This window comes from Muscardinus avellanarius (assembly GCF_963383645.1).
Source record: "Muscardinus avellanarius genome assembly, chromosome: 12".
NCBI classification, from domain to species: domain Eukaryota; kingdom Metazoa; phylum Chordata; class Mammalia; order Rodentia; family Gliridae; genus Muscardinus; species Muscardinus avellanarius.
Window position 1 is genome coordinate 15,572,450 of NC_137798.1, and position 21,325 is coordinate 15,593,774.

The following is a 21,325-nucleotide window of genomic DNA, read 5'->3' on the forward strand; positions in this document are numbered from 1 at the left end:
ATTATACAAGAGGAAGTCAAATTGTCCCTTTTTTACAAATGACTTGTTCTTATATACAGAAAACCCTGAAGGCAGCCAGGCATGGTGCTGCATGCCTGTAATTCCATTTCTTGGGAGGCTGAGACAGGAGGATTACATGTTTGGGGCCAGTACATGGTAATTTAGTGAGACTCTATTTCAAAATAAAAAGTTAGAGCCGGGCGTGGTGGCGCACGCTTGTAATCCCAGCATTTGGGAGGCTGAGACCGGAGGATCGCGGTTCGTGGACAGCCTCAGCTACTTAGTGAGGCCCTCTGCAACTCAGTGAGACCCGGTTTCAAAATAAAGAATAAAAAATTGGGCAGGGGGTGTAGCTTGGAGGTCAAATGCCTCTGGGTTCCATTCCCAGACCCACACACACAAAAAAAGTTAAAGGACTAGGGGTCTAGTTCAGAGGTATAATGTCATAATGTGCCAAACACACACACACACACACACACACACACACACAGAGAAAAGAAAGGAAGGAAAAAAACCTTGAAGGCATCAGCAAGAAAAGGGTTATACATCTGATAAAGAACTAAAATCTAGAATATACAAAGAACTCAAGAAATTCACTGCCAAAAATACAAATTACCCAATCAAAAATGAACAAGTGAGCTAAATAGACACTTTGCAAAAAAAAAAAAAAAGAAATACAAATGGCAGGTAAATATATTAAAAAAATGTTCAATGTCATTGGCAATGAGAGATGCAAACCAAAACTTCCCTAATATTTTACCTAACACAAACAATAATAAATGCTTGAAGGATTGTAGAGAAGTAGAAACTCGAAAAATTGTTGGCGAGATTGCAAATTAGTACAATCACTTTAGAAAGTAGTGTGAAGGGAGAAACCTACCATATGACCGAGCTCTAACACTTCTGGGTGTCTACCAAAAAGAGTTGAAACCAGACTACAATAGTAATGCATTGATATCTGTTTTTAACTTCACAGAATTTATAGCTGCCAAACTATGGAACCAGCTGAGCTGTCCATTATCATATGAATGGATTGTAAAATTATGGATATCCACATCATGTAATTCTATTCAGCTATAATGAAGAGCAAACTTATATCATTTGTAGAAAAATAGATGTAACCGCAGAATAATATGCTAGTGGCATTAGTGAGTTACAAAAAGAGTCAGATGCTCCTTCCCATATGCAGAAGCTAGGGAGACATAGGTAGGGCTCCAAAGTAAGAAAAACCTCAGTGGAGTGAAAAAGGGGACCTCACTGGGAGAGACAGGAGGTGGGATGAAGACTTGAAGAGCAAAACACTTCAATGGACATGCTGTAAATACACAAACCTATCAAAGCCACCAACGTGTTGAGCATGGGAAAGTGAGGAGGAAGAAGGAGTGGTGTGGGAACTGGGAAAGGGCTTAATATTTACTGTGTGCATGTATGCCTTTATTCCCCTGAACTTCATTAAGATGCATGATTACAATGCACCAATAATAAATAAATATATACATACATTATATTAAACTTCTTAGATAAAAATCTGTTGGATATGATAAATGAGTTCAATAAAGTAGCAGGGTACAAAAATCAGTGTACAAAATCTATAAAAGTTTTATGTTACTATTGAGCTATTCACAAAACAAATCAAGAAAGCAATACGATTTACAATTGCTATCTGCTACCAAAACACACACACACACACACAATTTAGAAATACACTTAACCAAATATTTGAAAAATCTATGCACCAGAAAACTATAAGCAATGATGTAAGAAGACACAAATGCAAGGCACCCCGTGTTCACAGAATGCAAGATTGCAAAAAATATATAAACCAAAGTGACTTACAGAGTCAATGCAATCTCTCAAAATACCAATGGCATTTTTCACAGGAATAACAACAAAGTTTGTATAGAAACACAAAACCACAAATAGATATATCTTAAGTAAAAAGAACAAAGTTGGAGGCACTGAACTACAAAGCTACAGGGAAAAATAAAAGAATGGTACCAGCATAAAAACAGGCATCTAGACTGTCAAGGACAAGAATCTTATTACTATAATCTGAAACAACTGACACACAACTTAGAAGAAGTAAGATTTATTTGCTAACAGTTTTTGGAGATTTCCGAGGGTCAGTCCATGTCAGGCCAGATCTGTGGAGCTCAGGGCATGACAGCAAGGAGCAGAGAGAGAGAGCGAAGCTCTGCTCTCACATCATGGGAGCCAGACGCAGGAGGGCAAGCAGGGGAAAGAAGGGACTTCTATAATCCCCGCACCCTGAGGGACGCCTCCTTGGCAGTGAAGCACTGCTTCCAACCTTGCTGCCTTGTTTCTGTGAGGTACAGGGAGACATTCTAAATCTAAACCATTACACAGACCGGTGGAATAAAATAGCAAGAGCAGAAATCAAATAAAATGTATTTATATTCAACTGATTTTCCACAAGAAAACACAATGTAGAAAAAACAGTCTCTTCAGGAAATGGTGTTGGAAACTGAATAGTCTCATAGAGATGAGTGAATTTTGACCTGTATCTCATCATATGCAAAAATCAAGTCAAAATGGATTAAATAATTAAGTGTAAGACCCCAAACTATAAAATTACCATAAGAAAACAAGGGTCTCTAAACATTAGTCTAGGAAAAGGTTTTTTTTTGTATAAAATCTCAAAAGCATAGACAACAAAAGCAAAAATAGAGAAATGGGATATTGAACCACAAAGTTTCTGCCTATAAAATAATCATCAAAGGGAAGAGACAGCCTACAAAATAGGAGAGACTATTTGCAAAGCATATATCTAGCAAGGGGTTGATATTCAGAATATATAGGGAATTTCAAACACTCAATAGTAAAGAAGCAAATAACCTATTTGAAAAGGGTCAATAGATTTAAATAGACATTTCTTAGAAAAAGACATACAAGTTCCCAACAGTTCCATGAAAAATGTTCAACACCCATAATCATAAAAACAACAATGAGGAATCACCATCACCCCAACCTAATAGTGTTGTTGAGTATGTGGGGGACAGAGGATCCCATTTGTAGGTGGGAATGTGAATTATGAAAAACAACATGAACCTTTATAAAAAATTAAAATAGAACAGATATTTGATCTACCAATCCTACTACTGGGATATATTCAGAGGATATTAGATCAAAGAGACATCTACTGCATCACTATTCACCATAGCTAAGGTATGGAATCAACCTAGGTGTTTGCCAATTGATGAAGTATAAGGAAACTATGATACACACACACACACACACACACACACACACACACACACACACACACACCCCACTTATAGAATAAGATTCTGTCGTTTGTGATGACACAGATGAACATGGGGGATTTGTAGTAAATAGAGTAAGCCAGGACAGAAAGATAAATACCACCGTCTTACTCGTATGTGAAATCCAGCAAAGTTCATCATGTAGAAGTCTAGATAAGAATAGCGGCTACCAGAAGGTGGGGAGGGTCGGGGAACGGGGAGAGGTGATCACAACGTGCAATGTCACCGTTGGGAAGCATGAGTTCTGGTGTTCTACTGCATAGCTGGGTGACTCGTATATCATGAGAGCGTGGACCTAATAACCATGAGGCTATATGAATGGGTGAGCTTTCTTTCTGTCTTTGCAATCTCTTGGTGGATTTTCTATGATACACATCCCATTCTGGTTTAATGCTTACTCAAAAAACTTTTCTTTCTCTTCTTTGTACAGAAGTTTTCTAGGTTGGGAGGAAATTTTGTTTTTACTTATATTTTCCCAACACTTCCCAGTGTCAGGGTAAATATCAGGCAATTTACAAATATCTATTGATTTAATGCCTATTGAGTTCTTATCTCTTACTACTTTATACTTACACATGGAGACTATTATATCTTAATTTGCCTGTTCATATCAGATAATCAATGATAGACCGGTGATTAAAAATGAAAATTTTGGATTAAAATGGATTTGCTTAGATAGTCACAGGGTCACTTTAAATGTTTAGAAAATTAGATTTCTTCGTTTAGTGGAAAATAGTCCACACTTGTAGCTGGACAAATTTGAAGCCTGGTTTCACCATTTAATCTGTGACTCTTACAAGTCACACACTATCATCTTGAAGACCAGTCTCCTTCTCTGAGAATATCTTATGTTCCTTATTGGGTGACTCGGGGAAGGATAATACAGGTATGCTTTGTATAGTGAACATCTGGACACTAATGTTTGCCTAGTATTCACAAACCTTGCCATCCTAAAAGACCATAGCATTTACCTGCTAATTTCCAAACTAACTTACTAAAAAAAAAAACCCAACAAAAAAACCACTGACTTTCTTTTTTTCTATTTCCTGTTTATCTGTTACTCTACTCTTGAGTTTCTTCATAATGGCTTTGTCTTTCAACACCATTTTTTTTATGGTCTCCTTAGCACATCCAGAGGTATTTTACCTCTGAGCCATACCCTCAGCACTATTGTATTACTTTTATTTGGAAATGGTCTCACTATGTTGCGGAGGCTGGTCTTCCTGTCTTAGCTCCCCGAGCACTGGGGTTACAGGTATGAGCCACCATGCCTGGCTCAACAGCATTTTATTTTTTAATTATGTAGGACATAGTGCTTACAGTTTTGTTCCATTTTATTTGGTTTTGCATTGGGGGTTAGAGTTGCTAAGGGGGATTCTCTATCAAGTTAATTTGCTTTTTCAGTGAAAGAGAGTTCAAGGTGTTTACAAAACAAAAGCATGAAATGGTTTCAGGTGGCAAAGTGAAATGAGGTATAACTGCGTACTATAAGACACCAGTGCAATTGGAGGTAGGATAAGGGCTAGTGTTATCTCAATCTACCAAACACATTTTACATTATAAACACATAAGTAAACAGCCACACTTTCTGTTGTGATACATATGGATGCGTGAATCAATAAATACAAATATCTTATAATATATATATTTTCCTAATTTGGTCTTGTGGTCTTTCTACCTAAGAGTGGACACAGACCAAAAAGAGTTACTTTCTAGGAGAGGCCCAAGCAAAGGAAAGTCAGATTCTGGTGTGTCCTTCAGGTGAGACACAATAAGATAAGAAAAATGTCCTAAACAGAACAAACATTACTCACGGATCCCAGAAAGGTTGGGGTTCGGAAAGGAAGGCTGGAGACGTCAGGACATTCAGCTGGTAAGCAGGCCAGAGAAGTCAGGAGCCTTTGTTAAAGACTCGGCTTTTTAGCCTTGGGCTTTGACTGGCGGCTGTGGATTGGCTAGCTTGAAGACTCCTCGCACGAGGAGGGGTAGTTACTTGTCTCTTGGGTTGACTATTAGGTTTTATTAGGGTCAGCAGCTGTGGGAAGTGTTGAGTTTGAGTCTGTGAGGAACAGAGGGGCCAAATGTGATAGAATTCTGCTGAGTTGGAACCTGCTTATGTCAGGCCTAACAATGGATGGCGAGAGCAAATATATTTAACAAATTTATGACACTTTCTCATAGAATATGGCCTTTCAACCATTTGTGTAATATTGTGCATGAACAAAAACTAAATTGAAAATAATTGAAAATGACCCTTTTTGCTTTGGACTGATAGGGAGGGATCCAGTTTCTAGGCAATGTCATTTCAAGTGAAAGCTAAGCGATGGGGAAAAAAGTGAAAACAATATTTGTAGGCTTCACTTCAGCTTTGACGAACATGAAAGTATTAGGCGCTTTCTTTCATAGAAACCTTTCTTCTAGTTTATCTTTTTGTTGTTTATTTTATTGCAGTCTTCATGAGTACTGTATTTTGAGACTGTAAAATGCATACATTTACTTGGAAAATAACATTTTTATTGATTCTATCTTGCTGTTATGATTTTGGAGAACCTCTTTTATCTCAAGGCTTCAGTCCTCAAACACATTGCTTAAAAATGCCTGCTATTTCATAATTTGCAGCCAACAAGTTACCCTGAACTAATCACAGATGGTCCTCATTAGAGATGTGACTCTGTGTAGGGATTAACAATGGTCTCCCAGACCAGCAGTACCAGAGATTGGTTATAAATGCAGATTCTCAGAATCCATCCAGAACTTCTGAATCAGAAACTCAAAGAGCAGCTGGGCATGGTGGTGCACGCTCCCGACCTTAGTACTTGGGAGGCTGAGACAGGAGGATCGCGGTTCACAGCCAGCCTCAGCTACTTAGTGAGGCACTTTGTAACTTAGTGAGACCCTGTTTCAAAATAAAGAATAAAAAATAGGGATGGGGAGTGTAGCTCAGAGGTAGAATGCCCCTGGGTTCCATCCTCAGCACCACAAAAAACAAACAACAACAACAAAAAAAAAATAAAAATAAAAAGAAAGACAGAAAGAAAAAGAAAGAAAGAAAAAAAGAAACTCTAAGAGTAGGGCCCAGCTCTCTGTTCTCCAAATGGGCCCTCCGTGAAGTGATGCTGGTGTATGCTAACACAGAGAACCAATAGTTTATTGTAACTAAAGCCCTAAGAGAGTTAATGCATTACTTAAGTACATTATCAATGGCCACATCTGCAAGTCTTTTAGATGATGCTCAAGGCCATTACCTTGTTCCACACTGGGCCACACTAATTATAGTGATGACCTTAATTCATATTTTTGGTTAATTGATCCTGTTCACAGCTACAGTGATTTCCTCAGAGGATTCAAGTAGTCATACATCTGTCCTTTCTTAAGTGCTCAAATTCAACCAGATACCTGCGGGGGCACGAGCCCACAAAAAGGTGTTTGCTTGGCACAAGCATTTCATCCTTCCCTGATAGTCAGCCTCTCTGTGGGCTATTCCTTTTCTTGAGTGGCTCAAGAGTGGCTTGCTGTGGACTTCGCAGATCCTCCCTCACCGTGGTCCTTTCTCAGAGCGTGCACAGACTCCACAGGATTCAGTCATCACCTTCGGAATGTATTTTTAGAATTCATTGCTCTCTTAACTACATCTCTCATCTGAGCAGCAGACTCAGTCCTTTGGCTGAGGACACAGAAAAAGGAGGCTGGTTGAAGCCAGGAAGAGCACCTTCACCAGAAACCCAGTGCCTGGCATCTTGGTCTTGGGCTTCTCAGGCTCTGGAACTGGGAAAAACAATATTCTGTGTTTAGTCCAGGGTGGGTTTGTCATGGCTGCTGGAGCTCACAAGGGGGCTGCTCCCGAGCTATCCTGCCAGAGGGCCTCTCTGCTCCACTCTGATGAGTTGCACCACAACCTGGTCTAGCTGACAAGCCTCCCTTTCCCCTCACCTCCCTTGGGTTTAGCCATCCTTGGAAGCCCACTTTGGGCCTGTGGACTCTTGTTAATAATAATCTCTTCTTTCTTTGGGAGGCTGAGACCAGAGGATTGCGGTTCGCGGACAGCCTCAGCTACTTAGTGAGGCTGTCTGCAACTCAGTGAGACCCGGTTTCAAAATAAAGAATAAAAAATAGGGCAGGGGGTGTAGCTCAGAGGTCGAATGCCCTTGGGTTCTATACCCAGACCCGCAAAAAAGAAAAAAAAAATCTCTTCTTTTTCTGCAAACCTTTATTACTTTGTCTTCAGACTCATCTGGCAAGTAGCATAAGCTACCCTGAATGATTATTTTTCTCTTGACGTGGTGATTGCACTTCTTTTTATTTTGCAGTTCTGGGGATGGAATCCAGAGACACTCAACCTCTGAGCTACACCCCCTGCCCTATGTTTTATTCCTTATTTTAAAATAGGGTCTCACTGAGTTGCCAAGGGCCTCACTAAGTAGCTGAGGCTGTCTGTGAACCTTTCTCAGCCTCCCAAATGCTGGGATTACAAGCGTGCACCACCACGACCAGCTCAGTGATTGCATTTCTGGGTAAGCATCTTGGAGCTCCGAATTTGCCCCAGGTCTTATACTCTGGCTTGTGCCTTATTCACAAGCACAGCATATGCCTCGAGACTGCAGTGTGAATCATTCAGACTTCACAGGATCCTTTCACAATTGCTCTGAACAACCCTTGGAAACGTGGAGAAGCTCCTGGGTAGTGTGTGATTGCTGACTTTCCTGCTTAAACAGCTGAATTCTACAGCAGTCCCTGTCTTTAAATATTTTGTAGTAGAAAGAGACATTCTTTAGACCATGTACACAGGATGAGGATAATGGTGGTGGAATAAAAATGAACCTTTACTGAGAGATTGCTCTGTGCAAAGTGCTTTATGAGTATTACCACTTGTAGTTTTCCCACCAATTCAACAGAGTAAGAATTATTATGTTTTCCATCGTAAAAGGTGGGGAAGTTAGGGCTCAGAGAGGTTAAGGGACGTATCCCAAGGTGTTTTAGCAGGCAGAGGTAGAACAAGCACTGGGGCCATGGCTGCAAGCCTCCAAAGCTCCAGCCTGCTTTAAACAACACACCTTTTCCTGCCTTTTCTCCATGAACAGACACGTTTATGCCAGAGGTTTATACAAGCTTAACTTCCAGGCTTTGAAGATGTGAAACACTACTTCTATGCCACTTAACACAGTTCATACTCCTTTTTCTAACATAAATTAAACAATAACCAGACTTCATTTCTAATACCAAAGGCTAAATGAAGAGGAACACATCCTGAGTCTTCCCTTGGATGTAGGCTGGGCGTGGTGGCACAGACTTGTAACTCCAGCATTCGGGAGGCTGAGACCAGAGGATCGTGGTTCACAGACAGCCTCAGCTACTTACTGAGGCCCTTTGCAACCCAGTGAGACCTTGCTTTAAAATAAAGAATAAAAAAATAGAACCTGGGGTGTAGCTTGGAGGTAGAATGCTCCTGTATTGAATCCCCAGCACCACACACACACACACACACACACACACACACACACATGCGCACACACAAAGGGTTAGATGTAAAGGGTGCATGCAGGTTGTGAGGCAGGAATCCACAGTCCTCTAGAGTGACACTGGCCCTGCTGCTCTGCACACCTGTTCTCTGTCAACACAACAGGCTGGAGAGCTCAGCAGACACTGCATTTGGTCAGAGTACTGCACTTGCTTTGCAAACTCTGTGACTTGAAGAATTTCTTTTCCATCGTGTGTTTTTCTGACATGTCAGCATCTTTGTAAAATTCACAAACAAATGACTGTAGCTCTATTTCAGTTTCTAATCAGACATCTAAATTAAGAGTAGCGGAAATTACGAGAACATTGAAGAGTGTCGTAGTTGTCCTTAGTGAAGTCTTGCGCAATTTTGAGCACATGGCTTTGTCATAAATTCAGCATTTGCTTAGTCTGAATCAGGGCACTGGAGAAACACTGACACATTTGTCAATAAATAAGTTTTCTAAGTTATTGATTTAAATATACATATGTGGTGTGTGCGTGTGTGTGTGCGCGTGCGTGCGCGCGTACGTGCATGTGTGTGCATAAGTATGTGGGTCTTCACTCCAGATAATTCTCCTATCCACAAAGAAATTTTGAGATTCTTTGGGTCCTAATCAGAAAATTTAGATGGGCTTGTAATCCCATCTAACTAATCCCAATTACATACTTGTAATCCCAGTGCTTGGGACACTGAGACAGAAGGCCAGCCTTAGCAAAACCCATAGCAACTCAGTGAGATCCTGTTTCAAATAAAAATAAATAAATAAATAAATAAATAAATAAATAAATAAAAGACCGATAGATGACATATAGAGATAGATTGGATAGATGATAGATAGATAGATAGATAGATAGATAGATAGATAGGGCTGGGGCCATAGCTCAGAGGTAGAATATTTCTGGGTTTATCATCAATACATAAAAATATACCAAAAAAAACCCCAGCAAAAACAAGTAAAACCCTGAAAGATTTCAAAATCTATTACTTACAGTTACATCTTGATAATAATCTGACTTGCTTTGCATAGTGAAGCATATTCTTCATATATCTCTTCAAAAGGAAAATTATGATTCAAAAAGGAATAGGAAGTCATTTCTGGATATTTATTTTAAAAGTACAGAAAATTATAAGTGGGCAGAAAAGATCCATCATATCTTATCACAAGAAGTAATTGTTTCTTTATTTTTGAACACTGCAAAAAATTATGCCTAATCTTTTATTAACTTATTAAGTCTCATGCCTATTCCGCTGCTGAGCTCCACTTCACGCCTGCCCTGTCTCTCTACGCCTTTCCCTCCACCCAAGGTCCCTTCACCTCTTGACTGGTGTTTGCTTCAGCCTCCAGCTTGCCTGCCTGCTCTATCTCATCTCTGACCAGAATATTTTCTCTCCTGCTCCAAGAACATCAACTATACCCATTGGTCTTGGGTGTGATGACTGTCTCCAAAAAGGCACCCAGAAACAATGTGGAAAATTAGACCAATAATCCAAAAACCTCTGTCTGACTGCAGAGTTATGCCGAGGTTCCAGTTAAAAAAAGTATGTGAAGTTTAAAAATATGCATGCATATTATTTCACATTATTTACCTTCAAAATTATTTAAAACAATTGAAGCCCGTGAGGGCAATACTTAGAGAAAACTCTAAGCCAGAAAACATACTCTCCCACCAATATTCAGCATAAACTTGGAATGAGATTTGTCTCTCACCCAATTAAGAAATATAAAAGAATACATCACAACACATATACAGTCATTAATGTTATACGCATAGTGTTATGATAAATATTAGTCTTTCCAGTATTTATGTCAAAAACAGAATGAAGAAACTGTGGAAATACACCTGTTCTGAGCTGGAAATATAGAAACCTTAGTGTACTAGTGCACTAAAAATGATAATCCCCCACTGCATGGCATACAGCAAACACCTGCTTATTCCATGCTGGAAGAATTCTTACTTTTCACAAATGCTTCACCAGTGATTCCCAGCGTTTTCCATCTAACTTCAAATTTTTAGAAAAGATGAAATAGTAGGCAAGATAAACTACAGAGAGTCAGATCTGAAATTTTGACATCCTTCCCAGGATGTAATGGAATTATACCTGTGAAAAGCTCTTTGTTTTTTCTTTTCAATTTTGGACAACTCAGTCATCAAAATCCAATGTCTTCTCTCTCTCTCTTACACACACACTTGCTCCAGTTTCTAGCACAAGGTCATGTACACAGTTATTTTCAATAAAGTGTTGTGATCACATAACTTTAAATAAGGACTATATCATGTAATTTATAATAAAAATTTCATGAGGATCATGATCTATCCCACACTTGTAGTTGTTCCACATTTAACACTATTCACTTGTTCTCAAACTTACTAAGCACCCATTCTCTACCCAGCATTGCACTAAACACTTAGATTTCAAGGATGAAAGAGCCAAATGCCTGTCTTCCTCGGGCTTTTGTTTTGTGAGAGGAAGAGTGGTCCATTAGCAGCTGTGATGTGACTCTTGCTTAGGGGTGTTCAAGACGAGTGCCTGCGCTGTCAGGAAGGAGGGTGGAGAAGCCAGGATGGAGAGAAGCGTCCAAAGCCAGCGGCATCTTGCATGCAAACAGGCAGGACAGATGTGAGAGGAATGAAGTCAGACTCTATTCCAAAACGTTTTCTGAAATCTGGATGCGTTTTCTTCCATTTAACTTGAATTCTTACAATGTAAACCCTTCCGATTCATATCAAGTGCCCTGGCTCCTGAGCCTGTCCAGTAACCAGGGCTAGAACCTCAGGACCTTGGGAGAAGGAGTTTGTTGCTGGCAAAAACAAAAGTATCTATTTAAAGGAAACCCGAGGAAGGAGATTTCGTCCTATTCAAATGTAAAGGAGTGTATATGCCTGACTATTCCAAATTCCCGGGAAGGGGGAAGGAAGCCCGGGCGGGCTGGGGGCAGTCCTCAGAGCACTGGAACCTCTGTGCTGACGCCCGGCACGTGGGGTGGTGGGAGAGGCGTCGTCTCTGCCATTTTCCTCTGTGGACCACCACTCTAGCGAGTTTCTGAGCCTGTGACTCAATGCCTTCGTCTGAGAGGTGTGGCAGTGTTGCCGGGTTTGCAGGGTTTGGGGGAGGACTTGCACAGAGGTAGCCAGCTGGCTTGGAGTACAGCTATTCACTTGCCTTTTGTACTTTGGGAAGGGAAGGGATCCGCATACTCAGGAGACATCTTAGCATCTGTGCTTATAGCGTTGCTTGCTTATGTGTACCTTTTATGTATTTTATTTTATTTTTTTGGTGTCTCTGGGAATAGAACCCAGGACATCGTACTTCTAAGACACAACCCTATCCCCCTTCTTTTTTACTTTGAAACATGGTCTTGCTAAGTTGCCAAGGCTGGCCTTGATCCTACGATCCTCTCATCTTAGCCACCCAAGTACTGGAATTACAGGCGTGTCCCAGCATGCCTGGCTATTGTATAGCTTTTGGCAATACTGAAGACCCATATCCAGACTTGGGACATGAAAGTCATTGGTCCAACCGTAGCACTTGAATAGCCAGACTTCACACATTCTCATTTTCCACCAGTGACTCTAAAGAAACACTCGGCTCTTGTCGTGGAAGGCAAGCGCTAGTCAGTCCAGTGGTCCCAAGGCCACCAGTGACAGATCTGTGAAACAGTATTCCAGGTCTCTGCTTACTTCTGAAGGGCTTACTGGCTAAAATGAGAAGTCACTTCTGACTAGGTTCTCAAATAAATCAGCATTCAGTTGAAAATAGCTGAGTGGATTTTAATGTAACTTCCCTACATTAGCTGAAGTCATTGATTGGCATTTCTCTCGTAGGTGGCCAGCCCGTTGAAGTTTCAGCTGTGACACTTGTCCACAAAGCTCGTTTCCTTATTTTAATGCCAATTCTTTTGCCAACTATATATGATTAATGTTAAGTTCCCCTACATTTCTGATAAGAAGAGACCCTGTCTATAGTCAATCATTTCAGAAAATGGTTTCTTTTCTATTTTGGGGCATATCTCATAGTTTGGGGAACATGATCAGAGATAATTATTACTTTCACTAGATAAAATGACTCCAAAATTTATATTTGAGAGACTTCCAAATTTTACTTTTGAGATGAAAAGTATGCCTGGATATATCACGTAGCATTCAAACTTTCTGTACTTTATTCTGAATATTGTTAGAAGTAGCATACTTTTCTATTTAAATTATAAAAATAACAATAAAACTAAGAGCAGTCAATCTCCATATTATATTAATGCAATAAAATGATTGTGCTGAAGTCTATTAATAAAAACCAAAATGTGAATCCATAGTTATCTGATTTCTGTTTAAAAATAAAATACACTATACTCCACTTCAGCAGGATATAGGTTATTAAAGTAACCAAAATGATCTGATCTAAATTAAAAAAATACTTCAAATAAGCAGGAACCACAGATTTTACTAACAGGAGGAGAGAGGATAGATCATAGAATAAAAATATCTCAGCTCACACAATTTAATTCATAGTCATTAACCATAAAAGTGGCTTTTTTCTTTATGAGAGTTGTAACTTAGACATAAAATGTCTCTTTTCTGTGAAAAGGTTTTTCAATTCTTATTCATCAGGCTATAATAAAGACTAAGATAAAAACAATAGAATACAATGCAGAATGGTTCAACAATTAATCATCCTGTTCAGCATTCTAAGTTGTACTCACCATTAAAAAACTCTTTTTAATATGTTAAAGTTTTATACATTTTTCACTGTCTGCAATTGCATAAAATATTCAAAGAACCCATGGATAATGAAATAGCTGTTAGAAAAATCTTTTTTTTATGATGGATATTGTAATCAAAGTACGAGAAATGTGTTTTATACCAGTTTCTAAAACTGTAAGTAACACATCCCAGAGAAGGAACAACAATAAAGTATAATTTTTCAAGTTGACTACTCAATTTAAATCATTGAATAAATTTTAAAACAAGAAAGTACGGGGATGGGAGGGAGAAGAGGGAAACTCTCTAAAGCACATGATGTACTTAAACAAACATATTAAAGTCAATCACTAAGCCAAGCATGGGAAGGAGGGAGGGGAGGGATGGGGTGGGAACTGGGGAAGGGCTAATTGGGTGATGGGTGTGTGTAAAGTCTACAGCATCTTGTGTCCCATGAAGTTGTATGACTACAATGCGCCAATAAAAAATTAAAAATAATTATATAGCTTCTACAAATATTACCCAGACCTGCAACATTATTTCTGTATATTTTAATGGTGCAGGCAACTCTAATGCCCTTTCCACATATCTATTGATGAAAATAAGTGGCAATGTGATAAGTTTTGTTTTAAAAGCAAAATAAACATTTTTTCCTAATAAAAACAATGTTTTCCACTTTAGTCAGTCACAAAAAGTAAAGAAATTGACTGCTCTCTGTAATGTGTGGAAGCTAGGAAGAAAAAGGGTCGTGGGAGGAACTCTGGATGAAGGAGGAGATACTATAGATGAGCAAATAAGGCGACCTGACTGAGGAGATGGGAGGGGGAAGAGGGAAATTCCCTAACATACATGATGTATATTCACAAACACATCAAAGTCAATCACGAAGTCAAACATGAGAAGGAGGGAGGGGAGGGAGTGGGTGGGAATTGGGGAAGGGCTAATTGGGTGATGTGCATGTATGCCTCCACCATCTTGTACTCCATCAAGATGTATGACTACAATGCACCAATAAAAAATTAAACAAGCAGACAAACATGCTTGCCATACTTAAATTTTTGAAGTTAAGAATGCAGGCGTGTACCAGCACGCTGTTTTTTTTTTTTTTTTAATGTTCTCATGATGAAGTGTACTCACCTCTCTGACTTTCCTGTCCCTACAAACCGAAATTTCCATTTTTCTAATGCGAACCATTTTACATCATTTTTCACTCTTATCTTTTCTTTCTTTCTTTTTGTGGTGCTGGGGTTGGAGCCCAGTGGTCTTCTACCTATGAGCTGCACGCCAAGACCTATTTTATGTTTTATTTGGAAACAGGGTCTCACTAAGTTGCTCTGAGCCTCACTAAACTGCTGAGGCTGGCCTTGAACCTGCAATCCTTCTGTCTCAGACTCCCAAGTACTGGGATTACATGTGTGCACCACCACAGCCAGCTTCTCACTCTTTTAGCATCTATTAGAGCAAGGTGTCTCAGCACCTGCACTGTTTCCATCAGGAGCCAAAGATTTTGCAGTTGTGTTTTCAGGTGGGCTGTTTGGGTGCTGTAGGCTGGTTAGGAGCACCCCTGTCCCAGGCCCTCTAGAGGACAGTAACAGGACCGCCATGCCCAGGCGAGAAGGCTAAAGCTTTCTGGCTATTACCTATGTCCACTGTGGAACAAAGGCACCCCTGTTTGAGAACTATTGCATTAGAGTGACTTGAATATACAAAACCTTACTATATTCACCTTGTTGGATGAGACTTCGTTCAAAGCTGAAGCCTAGTAATATTTGTTAAGTTAATGCAGACTAAGATGGCACTTCAGTATTGTGGCACATTGCTAAAATAATAAATGATACCTGTGTATACTGAGCTCAGTTTTACTTAAGAACTTCAGAAGACATCTGTATCCATCTTGGATTTGTTTATTCTTCAGGGTTTGGAATAGAGAGAGAAGACAGCATTTTTTTCAGTATGATAGATCTCATTTGAACTCTGTGGTTTATAAATTTCTAATGGGACTTGAAAGGCCTTGTAGTATTTCTTTTCTTTCTTTACTTATTTATTTGCTATCAGAGAAAGATGATATCCTGCTCTTTCAGAAAGAGAACAAAGAAGGAGGAAGGCAGGGAAATAAAAAGGAAAGAAAAAGAAAAAACAGGAGAGGAAGAAAATAAGTGAGAAATATATAATAGCCTTTTCTATACTTATAAACTCACTTATGGAAAAGTTAAGTGCAGATAAAAATATTTTTAAAGGGAAGTAAAAGCCAGGTGTTATGGTGAGCTTCGGAATGGCCCTGATGGTTAGCTGTGGAATGGACCCTGAAGAGCTCATAAATTGGTGTGTGGAGGTCGTGGAACTGAGTCGTGAGGGCTGTGATCTCAGCAGTGGATAAATCCATACAAGAGGCAGTGGCTGGTCCTGGGCCCATAAGGTGTGGGTGGGAGAGGAGAGGCCCTGGGGCTGCTGCCTTGGGGATTAAATATTCTCATTCTCTTTCCTCCTCCTCCTCCTCCTCCTCCTCCTCCTCCTCCTCCTCCTCCTCCTCCTCTTTCTTCTCTCTCTCTCTCTCTCTCTCCTCTCTCTCCTCTCTCTCCTTTCTCCTCCCTCTCTCTCCTCTCTCTCTCCTCTCTTTCTCCTCCCTCTCTCCTCTCTCTCCTCCCTCTCTCTCCTCTCTCTCTCCTCCCTCTCTCTCCTCTCTCCTCTCCTTTCTCTCTCTCCTCTCTCCTCTCTCCTCTCTCCTCTCTCCTCTCTCCTCTCTCCTCTCTCCTCTCTCCTCTCTCCCTCTCCCTCTCCCTCTCCCTCCCTCCCTCCCTCCCTCCCTCTCCCTCTCCCTCTCCCTCCCTCCCTCCCTCCCTCCCTCTCCCTCTCCCTCTCCCTCTCCCTCTCCCTCTCCCTCTCCCTCTCCCTCTCCCTCTCCCTCCCTCCCTCCCTCCCTCTCCCTCTCCCTCTCCCTCTCCCTCTCCCTCCCTCCCTCCCTCCCTCCCTCTCCCTCTCCCTCTCCCTCCCTCCCTCCCTCCCTCCCTCCCTCCCTCCCTCCCTCTCCCTCTCCCTCTCCCTCTCCGGCCTCCATGATGTGAGAGTGAAGCCCGGTCTTCTTCCTCTCTCCACTTCCACCGCATGCCCTCCCACCCATGGTCCCCATTCTCATAAGGACTGAACTCAGAATCCCCAAGCCATGAGCAAATAAATCTTACTTCCTCTAAGTTGTGTGGTGAGAAAGAACATTGACTAAAAAACTGGGCGAGGTGGCACATAACTGTGATCCCAGTACTTGAGAGGCTGAGGCAGGAGGACTGCAGGTTCGTGGCCAGCCTCAGCAATTTTAGTGAGGCTCTCTGCAACTTAGTAAGGCCTCGTTTCAAAATAGAACATAAAATAGGGATGGGGGTGTCACTAAGTGGTAGAATGCCCTTGGTTTCAATTCCCAATAACACACACACACATACAGAGTCACATAAACAATAAATAAATAAAATATAATAAAAGAGGGCTGGGAGTATGTATAGCTTGGAAGTAGAATGACCCAGGGTTTAATCCTTAGTACCACAAAATAAATAAATAAATAAATAAATAATAAATAAAGTAAGAAAGAGAGAAAGGAAAGTATATATCTTAATTTAAACATAGACAAAATAGCCGGACGTGGTGGCACACACTTGTAATCCCCGTGCTTAGGAGGCGGAGACAGGAGGATTGTGCAGGTTCGAAGCCAGCCTCACTGGTGTAAGAGACCCTGTTTCCAAATTTAAAAAAACATAAAATAGGTCTGGGAGTGTAGTCTGGAGGTAGAAGGGTTTCCAGGAACCCCAGTACCACACACACACAAAAAATGAACATAGACAAAATATATAATTTAATCAAACAATTGACTTTCCATATATATAATGCTACAAAAAGAAAAATAGGAAAGAGAAAGGATGAAAAAGGAAAAAGCTAATAAAAGGAGAAGAGAAGTTGAATTTCATTAATTAGTTCTGCATTGCTAAATTTTACAGGAGAGAAAAGGGCAAGTCATGGAGAAAACTTCACTCAAGGCATTTGGCCATTAGATGAAGGAGTTGAGCCCATGGCGGGGAAGCACATAGAATCTAGAGCTGGATTTGTTGAATTAGAATCAGGTTCTCCACTCTTTAGCCAAGAAGTAGAAGGTGAGGCAAGCCCTCAAGGATATGGGGCCTACCTTGGAAGGCATCCCAGGACACTGGTAAGGGAGGGAGGAGGGGAGAAGAAAACTGTAGGGAAGACAAAGAGGAGCGTGCTTAGGAGCCAGGCCCTGAGGGGCGCGGGATCCCTATCTCCAGGGAAACTCTGAGGTGCTGTAGGTAGGAAATACATCAGGCTCGTCCCAGACTGGGAAGATGGAGATTTTTTTCCCCTTTCTTTTTCTTTTTTAGATCTATCAGATTCTTGTTTCTTTATCATTAACAAATGCCAAACATTTCTCGCATTCTCTACTAACAATTCTCCCTCCTGAATTATGTTTTAATTTACTCTAGCAAAAATATTAATACTTTATGTTTGCCACTCTTAGGGGTTAGATGGAATCTCGGTGTAATTTTGACTTGCATCTCCCTGATGGCTAATGATGCTGAACATTTTTTTCATGTATCTATTGGCCAGTGTCTATTCAATTCAGTTGCCCATTTCTTAATTGGGTTGTTTGTTTTGATAATGTAGAGTCTTTCGAGCTCTTTGTATATTCTGGATATTAGCCCTCTATCAGAATGGTGGCTGGTAAAGATATTTTCCCATTCTGTAGGTGAGGATGTGGAGAAAGAGGAACCCTTTTGTTTGTGGGAGTGCAAAGTAGTTCAGCTGCTATGGAGATTAGTGTCGAGATTCCTTAGAAAACTGGGAATAGATTCACCTTATGATCTGGCTATACCACTCCTGGGTATCTTTCAAAGGGGTTGAAATCAGAGAACTACAGTAACATATGCATACCCATGTTCATAGCAGCACAATTCATAATAGCCAAAATATGGAACCAACCCAGGTCTCCATCAACAGATGAATGGATTGCAAAATTATGAGAAATACACACAATAGAATTCTATTCATCAATAAAGAGGAACAAAATCATCACGTCATTCACAACAAGATGGAAAGACCTGGAGAACATTATGTTAAGTGAGATTAGCCAAGCACAGAAAGAGAAGGGACATTTGTTTTCTCTAATATGCTCAAGCTGGGGAGTATTGTGAATACCAGAGGGACTCCAGATAATGGAGGGGAAGCCTCAGCAAAACCAGAAAGGAGGGGTAGGGGAGGAAGAAGGCTGAGGTTAAGTAATGAAAAACTATATTTGAATATGTGTATACATGTGAATAAAGGGGAAAGGGGTGAGGTCATCTAATACTGTGTGAATATATCCATTGTCAACATGATCCACATGTGAAATTATAGTGCACCAATAAAATAAAATAAAATATTATACTATTTATAATAATTCTGAAGTTGAAATTTAGTTTAGTGTACATTTACCTTATGCTCAGGTTGAATGTATTACTTACTCTGTGAGGTTTGAGTGTCTATGAATTTCTTTATCAAGGTATCAGTAGTTTGGGTATAAAGACTGAGAGCATATCTCAGAGACTGAAGATCTGGACTTTTTTCCAAGAAATTCTTTTTCAGGCCATTTCCTCCTGCATGAAAGTATTGCTAAAAAGAAAAAAAAAAGTCATATAAGCAGAGAGATTCAGGAAGAAGTTATCAGAGGAAGGACATTATTACTCTAATGGCACAGCTCAAAAAAATAATACAGTAAGTCATTGTAAGGTAGGTACAAGGAGTGCCACCCTTTGTCCACGGCTAACTCGTCGTCATATGATTCAAGTTCTCAAATTAGATCCTTGAAGGCCTATGGCTTCTCCTCTCATTCAAAACTGTAGTTTTTAAACAAATGGTATTGTGAAGTTGCAGGAGTCAGAATTCTTATATAATGCTAGATTTAGGTTACAATGGTCAGCTCAATCATTCACTTTTGTTTCCAGTGCATGAGAAAAATACCCAGGGCTATCAAAATTTCACAAGGAAGGCAGACCCCGGTCACGTATCTTGCAGACACTAATTTAAAATTTTAGGTCCAGTGCAGACTGTTCAATCTTTTCTATCCTCCAAACACATAATGATATAGATACAGGCCAACCTGGCTGCACAGAGTGGTTCTTAGACATTCAAAACCACCTGATATTTTTGTCTGATAAATATAATAACACATCGTGGGTTTTGTTTTTACTATTTTCGTCCAAAATACTCAAAGGATTTCAATATTGTAGAGAAGATATATGTTCATTGACAATCAGTAAGGTCATCGAAGGGTGTTAACATTTTTCACGTTGTGCTATGTACAAACACTTATGCGGAATGCATAATGTCTAGAAATAGGTGGTGGATGCTTTTTCTTCACCGTGTTTACATGATAATATGTTTATAAAGTTCTGTTAAGGTTAGATAAATGGTCCTTTCTTCCTGTACCATCAATCTAGAGGAAGCTAAGCACTCACTGGTAACCATGGCTCTTTGTGGTTTATAATTCTCACGGGATGGAATATTTTAAAGATGCCCAACAAATGATCCTGACATACTCATTTGAAGGGATATATATCATCCCTTTATCCTACTCCTTAAGAAATTCTGCAGCAGAATAATTCAATGAACGGAGAAAATCATAATCATTTCCGTTTTCTCCCCTATTCAAAGGGAGATGCAAAAACAAAAATTTTCTGGGAATTTGTAAGGCTGCGCATGTTCTTTCAAAAAGTTGAATTACAGGAGATTCACAGTGTGGGCCAGAGAAAGTAGGCAATAAGGATATAATCGTAAGACATTGACAAAATTGCAGTTTCTCTTCCCCAAAAGAAAAACTTATGGTTTTGTAAAATTCAAATAACTGAAGTGAGCTGAGTGCATTGTGGAACACAAGTCATAGCAACAGCAGCATCAAAGGAGGCATCGAAAGGTGGGCAAAGACTTTGTTATCCTTTAAGACAAGGTGTTCTACACCAAGGTCATCTTATACAAATGTTAAAATATTTTCACATGGAGACAATACTTATTGAGGACCATGAGTCCAGAGTTGTTTTAAGAGCACCAATGGGTGGGGGATGAAAAAAATATGTAGTTCCTATAATCAAAACAACATGATAGGATATTTAAAGGTAGAAAACAGATTTTGTGTATTGTGAGGAATGTCTTGACCTTGTATCTCCGGAACAGGGCTAGAGATGATCCAAGGAATCATCAGAAGAGAGCGATCACCCTAAAACCAAGAGCAATGGTAAAAACTGGGCCAAGGATAAGAGGGAACTCTGGAAGGGAAGACATTCTCCCCGTCAGTGCCTTTCTTGCAATCCCAGTCTTGCTAGATGATTAATGTAAATGCTGGAAGATTATACTAGAAAGGAGAGAAAGAGGCCAAAAATGATAAAATGATATTTTGCCATTTTTTAGAAAAAATGTGCAAAAAAGACTAGAGGGTATTTTGTATAATGTAAATATAGATTACTTTCACTTTTAATTGACTTTGAGCTATCTAAAAATTATAAATTATAGACAAAAATGTAGGTGACTTTGTCCATGGAAATGCAAATTAATTCTAGTGGAATGGAACTGAATATACTCTGGAGATAGATTTTATGCCCAAGCTGGGGAGTATTGGGGATACCAGAGGGACTCCAGACAATGGAAGGGAAACCTCAGCAAAGCTAGAATGGAAGGAGAGGAAAGGAAGAAGGCTGAGGTTGGTTAATGGAGGAGCTACATCTGAATATGTATAAAAGCATGAATGTGGCACGGTCAACTTGGTCAGAAGGCACCAAGCACTGTCTGAATGTATGCCATTTTTAATATGTTCCACCTAAAAA

At 40.0% G+C, this 21,325-nt stretch overlaps 1 protein-coding gene across 1 annotated transcript in view; it reads right to left on the reverse strand.

Moving 5' to 3' along the window:
- The window catches only part of UNC13C (unc-13 homolog C), a gene marked incomplete at both ends in the record, with an annotated part of 469,864 nt that overhangs the window by 60,735 nt on the left and 387,804 nt on the right, over positions 1–21,325 (reverse strand). Inside the window, one exon of the mRNA XM_080707444.1 lies at positions 18,974–19,121. Within this exon, the coding sequence (XP_080563570.1) occupies positions 18,974–19,121 (148 nt within the window). The remainder of the gene's footprint in view (positions 1–18,973; positions 19,122–21,325) is intronic.